General features: G+C 44.8%; 1 protein-coding gene across 1 annotated transcript in view; it reads right to left on the minus strand.

Annotated features, from left to right (window-relative positions):
• LOC134094696 (cytosolic carboxypeptidase 4) overlaps positions 1–10,000 on the minus strand; it is a 109,537-nt gene that overhangs the window by 98,939 nt on the left and 598 nt on the right. The window contains exons 2-4 of the mRNA XM_062548318.1: positions 4,823–4,886; positions 4,190–4,336; positions 1,491–1,622 (exon numbers count right to left, since the gene is read on the minus strand). Of these exons, the coding sequence (XP_062404302.1) occupies positions 1,491–1,622; positions 4,190–4,336; positions 4,823–4,886 (343 nt within the window). The remainder of the gene's footprint in view (positions 1–1,490; positions 1,623–4,189; positions 4,337–4,822; positions 4,887–10,000) is intronic.

Raw genomic sequence — 10,000 nt, forward strand, 5'->3', positions numbered from 1 at the left:
ACCGGGGGCATTCGCATTCCAAGAAAGCAGAAGAAATCCAAACTTCAAGCACATTAACTGTGGTATGTGTACAAGAGGTGCCTCCACTATTAATAGACTGGCATTGAGTTCTGGATTTATAGCATTGTGAAAATGGACAGGGGGCAAGATAGCCGGCTGGAATGCAGGGATCACTGCACTTCTATTTCCAACCTGACACATCTCAACCATATAACGCAAAAGCCACTGGAAATACAAATTGCCAACCTGACATATCTCGATCACTTATCGCAAACCCCCTTGAAAAACTGATTGTGAATGCTGAAGATTGTGACAGTCGGTTGTGTAACAGTTGAGCTGTCACTGTACTAAATTAGATATAATTATTCAAATTTATGTGCAGCAGATGTCCTAAATATCTGGAACATCTCAACTGTCTCAAAAGTAATGTAATATATTTTCTGTGTGACTGGCTGTTTTCCCTGGCTGAGGGCTGGATGTTGTGTATTATTTTATACTCGTGGCAGGAGATCTGGACTGATTTGGAGTGTGCGTCCTCTGCCCTTTGACTGAACATCCGTCAGGGATCACGGCGAATGCTCTCGATTGTTTGCAAGTTCTTATATGCTAACGACAACCGCCACATCTGCTGCAAACACACGAAGCCATCTCACAAGGCTGAGTATTTTGGCAACAAATGTATATATATATGCTAAATCAAAACAAACGCAAGCCAACAATTTCCACTAGAGTGCATTCCTCTAAGGTTGATTGCCTGGGGAGGAAGGAGGGCATGTACTGGGTATGAGTTGGAGCGACTGTATATCAACATTCAAATGATCAACAGACACACGCTGCTTCAAAGGTGTGTCAGCCTCTGGTGGACTGACTGTGTATAAGCTCGGTGAATACTGATGAAGAGTGTGTCTCACACTCACAAAACACTTCGCTGTAATATTTGGGAAATACCGAGGGGGAATATTAAAGTTCTTATCTGCTTGATAGAGTTGCATGCATTCCCTATGGGGTTTCCCCCCCCCCCCCCCCCGGTTTCATTAAATTATATCACAGCCGGATCACAGCAAGCAATTTCTTAAATTATAAGGCTTTGACAAGAAGCTATCTGACTACATATTATGAAATATATGGAAAAGAGACACTGATGATGTAACTGTTGACTGAAATAAAATACAACAAATGGGTCATTTGCGTAGTCCTTTGCACAACAATGCTACAGAGGGGTGTCCACTGAAGGACATGGAGCTGTATTCTACCTGAGGGACAAGTATCTGGGTTACCTGGGTGACAGGTGTAATACCTGAGCAAAAGGTATGCTATCTGAAAAAGAGTGACAAGTACAGTTTGTTACCTAGGCAGGTATGCAAAGTGAAGAGCGTACATGGTATCGGAGGGGCAGGTTTTATCACCTAAGGGACAGGTGTTCTACTTGAGGGGCTGTGCATTACAGTAACTGCGGGGAAAGTCTACTACCTGCGGTGGAGGTGGATTACCTGAGGCGCAGAAGACCTGGATCACCCACAGACAGGCGGCTGCTCTCCTGAAGTCCCTCACATTCTGACGGAGCAACCCCAGCATCAGCAGCACCGCCTCCGCCTTCTCCGCCTTCACACCAATCCTGCGGTCTGACAGACACACACACAGACACACACACACACACACACACATGATGATGCTTGTGTTTAGAACTTGCATCACGAGAAGGTTCAAAGGAACGGACAGCCCACTTTTGTGTGGATTTCAGATGGGAAGCCAGCTTTATTACAAGTAGCTCTCAGCCCAGTTAACATCACAGTGTTGTTGTTACCTCCGCCAAGGAGGTTATGATTTCATCTGGGTTTGTTTGTTTGTCTGTCTGTCTGTTTGTCTGTTCGCAAGATAACTCAAAAAGTTATGGATGGATTTCGATGAAATTTGAATCAGGGAAGGTCTGAAATGCCCAAGGAAGAAACGTTTAAATTTTGTCACCGTCTGGATCCAGGGGGTGGTTATGTTTTCGCTTGGCGGAGATCTGCGGTCTTTGAGTGTTTTTCTAGTTATCTAGATGTGAACTCATGCTGTCATGGTAATGTCCGGTCCCATGAGACTTTACAGGTAAATCAACACTTTCTGTTTTGTATGCTCTCACGGTTATAGACAACTTTTCAAAAGTAATCAAACATAACTTTCATGTTGGTGTTGCCAAAATAAATATGCTGAACCTATCTTACAATCTAACAAGAAGCCATGAAGCCATATCACGATTATTACATGTTTATGACAGTGCCAGTAGATGCCTGCGGTTTGCCTGTAGGCACCTCATTCCTAATTCATTGGCTAAGCCACAGGGCAAACAACACAACGAGCCTGGGTGAGCAGGGAGGGGTGGATTTAATCATGAAAAAAGATTCATTATCATTCCCAAGAGATAATTATCACCTGCATGTGTGAGGACTTTGTCTGTCTGCAGTGCATGACTAGAAATGTTTATTTCACATCACGGTGTGAAGACATCATTTCAGCGCACAGAGCAGCACCTTCTGGCAAACTAGCAAAACTCAGCTGAAGCAGCAAACCCAATCAACGTGAGGAGCCTGAACTGCTGCTGGTAGAGAACAGCATTTGGCAGCCAAAGAGGCCAAGCCACAGCACACTTTGACCTTTAGCAGATCCCCCCTCACACACACATACACACATACACACATACACACACACACACACACACACACACACACACACACACACACACACACACACACACACACACACACACACACACACACACACACACACACACATACACAGTATGTTAATCAGGCGATCTCTGGGCCGGGGTGGTGATGGTGGTGCTGTTGTGGAAGGGGGGACGAGAGGGCTTCTCCACGTTCCCACCACTGACAGAGCCATTCACAAGCTCTAGCCACCATGCTACAAATATAGACACGGAGCGACAGATACAAGGGGAGTCAAATGGAGGAAGAGAGTGGCACTTCGAGCAGAACCACATGGGAGTTGCTCCCCCTCTCCCTCTCTCTTCTCTCTCCCTCTCTCCCTCTCTCTTCTCTCTCCCTCTCTCCCCCCTCTCTCTCTTTCTCCCTCTCTCTCCTCTCTCGCTCCCTCTCTCCCCCTCTCCCTCTCTCTTCTCTCCCCCTCTCCCTCTCTCTCTTTCTCCCTCTCTCTCCTCTCTCTCTCCCTCTCTCCCCCTCTCCCTCTCTCTTCTCTCTCCCCCTCTCCCTCTCTCTTCTCTCCCTCTCTCTCCCCCTCTCTCTCTCTTTCTCCCTCTCTCCCCTCTCTCTCCCTCTCTCTCTTTCTCCCTCTCTCTCCCCTCTCTCTCTCTCTCTCTCTCTCTCTCTCTCTCTCTCTCTCTCTCTCCCCCTCTCCCTCTCTCTCTCCCTCTCTTTCTCCCTCTCCCTCTCCCTCTCTCCCTCTCTCTCTCCCTCTCTCTGGTCTCTGGTTACACTCCTGGTGATCCTGTGCCATGCCGCGTGGACCAGTGCCCCGAGCTGCATGCTTTGTTTATGACCCTGTGAACCCTGAGAGTTCCAGAGCGTCGCCAGGGCTTTCTCCTGACCTTGCCGCAGCCTCTCGGCCAAGCGCTCCACAAATAGACTCCTCTGACTGATACAGTACGTGCTTCTTTTATGCAAGAATATTTATTGCGTCTTTAATGGAGGCAGCTTAACATCTGGGCCAAAAGCTCATTAGCTTCTGATCGAGACATTAAAGAGTTTTTTGGTGGAAAGCTAGGGGGCTGATTACCTCACTGCCAAATTGATGCACAAGGATCAAAAACAGCACAGTTATGCTGCATTCGAAAGTTGGATATCTGTATCGACTTTAAATGGGTTTTTTTTGTTTGTTTTTAAAAGCAAAAAAAATAAAAACAAAATGTGAAGGTTCTATACTGATCATAATCCATACATCTGTCCAGGTTTCAGTGATTTGTCCAATCACCAAGAGTCAGATCACACATTTCCTTTTCTTTCTCATATCTGGAAATAACTTTATTTAGTCATATCATGACACATCCCATGTGTATGTGAGTATAAATATAGGAATGTATGTATGTATGTCAGGGAGGTGGGGAGTAGGAATACCCCCTTAGCCAACAATTGCACAGTATGTGTGGAGATGTATATCTTAGAGATTGGTGGGATGTAAACGCTGATATGTAACTTGCTAAATGTTTAAATGCCAGTGTGCGTGTTTGTACCTCTGTGTCCAACCTTGGCCAGCAGGTGCAGAATGGGCAGCAGTAAGGTGTAGTTGGGTGGGATGGTGTGTGCCGTGTTCACCAGAGCCATGAGGAGAGCCTCGCTGCCCCCTTTAGAGATCATGTAGTGGATCCGTCTGTCAGTGCCTAGAACACGGAGAGAGAGAGAGAGAGAGAGAGAGAAAGAGAGAGAGAGAAAGAGAGAGAGACACACACAGACACACACACACACAAACACACAAAGTGGGAAAGAGAGAGAGAAAACACTCAGAAAAAAAATAACATTCATGTGGGGAAAAAGCCATGAGTTATTTATATTCTTCTCTGTTCTTTCTTCTTGAGTGATGGCTAATAACTACATCAAACATTTTGTTTGTGTGTGTTGATGGTTCGAGGGGGTTTGCCTCATATTTTGGCTTTGCAGTTGTGCGCGTCCTTTGAAACTTTTGCTGCAAATGCAAACAGACTCGACGCCAAAGGCTTTGAGTTTGAGGCCACAAATAGGTTCAGAGTGAGTTATGATGGAGCCTCACCATGGGATGTCTTTTGATTATTTAGTCATTTTTCTTCTTCTTTTCCACTTCTTTCTCATATTTCTTTTTTTTTTATTTGTGTGCGAGATCTTGAACTCACCAGCAGAGAGCAGTTCGTCCAGCACGTTGAGGATGTTGAGTGTGCTCTCCATGTCGCCTGCATCCTGTAAGAGAGGGGAGAACATAAGAATAAACAAACAGAGACTAGAACCTTTAAGGACAAAAATCATCAAAGACAAAGAGTCTGAATCCAAGAGACCCGGGCCCATTTTCACAAAGCGTTTTATCTTACCACTAAGAGGACTCCACACTAAAGAGTAAGAGAGTAAAATCGCCACCATCGTGATTGGCTGATGATTATAACATGGGAATGACACCAAAAACCTCCCCTACGATGATGAGTGACAGGTCGAGATGGTGAGAAGTAGCCAACGGTAGGCTACTGCGAAGGACGAGAGGTGAGCTAAATAATCGAATAAAGAGTAAGTCCAAGCAAATAGTAGGCTATAGTAATGGGAATACACAACGGATTGATGGAGTGTCTTTGCAACATTTTTTTAAATGAAACTGTATGACGTCACGTTTGCAAAGAGGATAAGTAATTCATTTGATTTACAATGAAATGTTAATCTAGTTTAAATGTTGAGAGTGAATGGTTTTGGTTGTTGTTGTGGGCGTTATTGCATTCTGTAGGCCTACTGCTCCTGTAGCCTTACTGCTCCTGTAGCATGATTCTAACAAATGCATTTCAAAACATCGCAACGTGAAATAATACAAACTGCTGCTAACGATTGTTTGTGAATAGGTCTTTGTGGGTTAGGAGTCCTCTCAACTACTTGAAAGCTGTCTCAGACGTAGGCCTATATGTGTTACTTTTAGGGCTAAAATGCTTTGTGAATTAGTTTCTCCTAAATTCGCCAGTTAGGAGCTTCTTTGTGAATACGCCCCCCAGAAATCAATTTCTCTAGCTTCCTTTTCACTCTTTCTTTTTGCCTTTGTATCTCCACCTCTCTCTGTCCGGCCCCCTCAGCCCCCCGGCCTCGCAGCCCATTCAACCCATCTCTAGGACCACAATCACCGCGAGATATTTGAGACATAAAGGATTGGTGCTGACGGAGTGGGACACTAAATATTAACGGGAGAGTTCAAGCTCCAGAGGCCTCCTCACTACAGGGGGTGTGGGTGTTGATCGGTGCATGACCCAGCTGATACTCGGTACCTATTTTAGGGAGGAAATCCAGGGCTACTTAAAACATGTCGCGGTCGCTCATCTAAAATATCCTGTAGTTTGTATCCATCTCTGAATCTCACAACCTAAATGTCAGGTCATCATACTGGTTACCACGTTATTACCAGGGCGGTGGGGATGGGCCACAGGAAGGGAGAGTGAGGGGCTGCAAAGCCCGCTGGAGTGTGCAGCAAACAACCAGATACAAACAGCTATATCATGGCGTTTTTTAAGATTACAGTAATCAACCCAGCCCCAAAACGTGTTGGCCAGCTGGAACTTCTTCTGATTCTCCTGATTACCACTCTGCTACTGGGTGGTAGCATGGTAGCTAAGGAGCTTTGCTCACATGCAGTTAGTCACAAAGGTCATGGGTCACCGTTGTGCCCATGAACACAACATATTTGTGCTACACATACAGCACTTAACCCTGAGTTGCTCCAGGGAAACTGGAGCATTTCGATTAGTTTCAATCCAATACACTGCAGATCATCCCATCCAAAAGAACACCCTGTATTCTAGTCAAATGGCAGCATCTATGCAGAAAGCGTCCTGTAACACTGCTGTCCAGAATCCAGCACATTGACATCGGCACCACTCTGTGTTTGTTGCCATGGGAATGGGCCATAGCTGTGGCCTTGGACACACACGACATTAGGGCCGTGGGACAGCTCTGAAGTGGCAGTAAAGGGCTGGACGTGGGCAAGGGGAGAAGGCGGTGGGGTGTTTGCATGTGTAGAAGTGCAGTTTGCGTTGTTGTGGTTCTACTGTATATAAAACTACTGCATAGGCTACCTACTGTCCCGTAGCACAGTATTGTACACCAAGGGGGTTAGGGTTAGGGGTACCACTCTTGTGTCAGTTCTCACACACTTCCTTTACACGAAATGTAAAGGAAGAGCTTTTGTTTTTAAATATAGTGTCATTTTTTTTAATTCTTTATAAAGCCAAACAAAATATTATGCACCATAGAGCAGAGTGACACACAGGAGGAATAAATCTCCAATAGTACTGGCATTTAAGATGTCAGTAATGGAATTATTATACTATCACTGTTAAGATATGACAATAATTAAACCATTTGCAAAATAATTAGTGACTGGATCTGCTTTAAACCCTTTAGAGTTACAAAGGACATCTGCATACTGTATGTAGCCTGCAATGCATTTTAAATATATCATATACTGTACATGTACCAATAAAGACCATACACTCAAAGCAGAATGCATACAGTATGTCACTACATTTCAAACACTGTGATGAGACTGTATAGGGATGCATGGGAAGGATGTGTCAATGGATGAATGGATGAAAGAATGAATGAATGAATGCATGCATAGATAAACAGAGAGATAGATACATAGATAGATAAAATTCATGCAGCATTGGCGATCCTGAGAATGACACAGTAGATGTACAACACAGGTGCTTTAGCAGGATCCACTCTCTGCCCTTTAATTAGGAGAATTCCAGTGATTTTGCACACAGATCTCTGTTTCTCAAGTGTTGCCGGTACCCGGCCGGTACCCAGCCAGTACCCGGCAATCAATCGATTCTAGCTAGTTTAAGTTGCTGCAGCCAATTGCATTTTGCAAAAGCAAAAATGATTGCCAACGGCTAGAGCTACAGTATGTTCTTGAGCCCCACCTGGCGGCTCTGTTGGCAATCGTTTTGGTTTTTTTTTATTTATTTATTTATTTTTTCGTTTCGACAATACTCTGTAAAAAAACGCTAGAATTCCTCTGATAATTGATTTTTTTCCCCCTTTTATATCATTTTATATTCCTTTTAACTGATTTCTATTTTATTTATTTGTTATGTCTGTGTAAAGCACACTGAATGACGATTATGGATAATACAAATACATTTGACGTTAAAACAATATCTATGACATTGTGCTAAAACAGACAGATCATCATCATAAGAACTGAACTGTTTTATGCACACAAACATACCCATACATACATACATACACACTTACACGCACACACACACACACCTACAGCAGTAAAGCTAGAACCAGAAGACTGCGTGGCACTTGACAGATGCACTAGAGGCCACTACAAGGCCGCCAAATGGAGGAAGTGCATTCCACAAAACGAAATGGGAATGAAAGGATGAAGTGGCCCCGCCCGTACAGATGGATGATGGGAAAGCAGATGGAGGTCGTTTACGCGCTCGATGCCTCACCTGGGGGCGGGAGAGCCGTCGCAGGAAACAGAGGACGGTCAAGCAACACAGGTGATCGACTAAACACACGGCCACCAGCGAGGATGGCGGGCCGCGCCCGTCATGTGCTTTAATCATCTTATGGAAGACAGAAACATAGGAACATGGACACACTCATCCACATCCACTCACAGCCACACACTCACTCACTCACTCACTCACTACATAGTGCCTTGTATAGTCAATCACTGTGCTTTATATAGTGAATGAGATGGTGGTCATTCACTATAGGCAGTGCACCATGCAATGAGTGAGTGGACGTTCTGAGCCCGGGGACGAGGAGGGTGCAGGAGGCAGGAAGTGGGAGGGAAAGAGAAGGTGTGTGTGTGTTGGGTCCGCTGGAGGGTCAAGGTGCCGCTCTCTGGCCCTCTCTATCCAAAGCAATGCCCTCGCACGCTTGCAGAGAGAGAGAGAGAGAGAGAGAGAGAGAGAGAGAGAGAGAGAGAGAGAGAGAGAGAGAGAGAGAGAGAGAGAGAGAGAGAGAGAGAGATGGAGATCGATGCCTCTCCTGCTCACTGTGGTATGCAAACAAGAGTCCAGTTTCCTCCAGCCTCGGGTTCGGTTCCCGTCCCACTTCCTCTCCTCTCCTCTCCTCTCCTCTCCTCTCCTCTGTCATGTAGGGCTCAGGCGAGGTGAAGACGGGGAAAGTCTCTCAGTGTGGGGACCCGGTAGTGGAGGGAAAAAAAGAGTTCAACGATGACAGATAACTGACCACTGCTGTGCAACAGGAGCCCCCACAGTAGCCCTCCAGCGCGGGTGTGGGTGTGGGTGCAAGGCGATCGCTGTGTGGGGAGAAAGAGAACTGACCTCCCCATGCAGGGCTCTGTGAGGGGAAGGCCCTCGGAACGTTTACACGTTTTTGGGGTTGTAATATTCTATTTTCTCATGGTATCCCTATAGCGGCACTATTAAAGTGTGCCAGTTGAAAGGCCGTGCTGAACTCCTGTGTGGAGTGCGAATAGGAACCTTCGCCAGTAGATCTCAGGGCTGAGGGAGGATTATCTGCGGCTGTGGGTCGATCAGGTGCAACTACCCCCATTTGCTATCTAAGTGTGTTCCTAAGCCGTCCTCGCTATGGACAGAGGAAGGAACCAATGCCTCTGGGACAAAGTTAGACGTTATCAACCAAACATTTGCACAAAAACCACAAAGAATACACCACGTCCATGTCCTGTGGAAAAGAAACAATAATATACACAGCAGGCAATCAACTCCCACAAAAAAACAGAGTTCAATCAAATTTAGCTTTTTATACTGACAAGAAAACAGCTGATCTTTCTATTATTATCATACTGGTTATTTGGCTTGCCTAATATCAAGAAATGACTCAGAACCAGACATAAAACAGACCTTTACAAGACAATAACTAAGTTATGTGCTTTTGATATTTATGTTTTAATACTAATTTAATACTAATTTAAAAATACTTTTAAAACTGCAATTTCATTTTCTTCATTATGGAACACCAAAGATTACTAGTATCATCTAAGTATGTAACACTCCCGAGTTTTGCTTATTAAGTTTACGGCCCAATATATTGTTTAAGTGTGCACACTCATATGACGTGGAATGTATTTTTGTACATTTACATTATTATTGAAATTTACATATTATTGAATGAGAAAGTGAACATGAATAGTGACAAAGAGAACATGAATATCCAATCCAGTTGTGTTTACAACTCAAGAGTTTCACTACAACTCATGACTTATATCAAAGTGGAAGTCACTGGACAGTTAGTTAGGCTAGTGGGCTGTATGTTTAATTATGCGTGCAAACAGAATCTGCACCGGGGCGCTAGGCTGTCAGCACATAGTCTGA

The sequence above is a fragment of the Sardina pilchardus genome, chromosome 10, assembly GCF_963854185.1.
Source record: "Sardina pilchardus chromosome 10, fSarPil1.1, whole genome shotgun sequence".
Taxonomy (NCBI): domain Eukaryota; kingdom Metazoa; phylum Chordata; class Actinopteri; order Clupeiformes; family Clupeidae; genus Sardina; species Sardina pilchardus.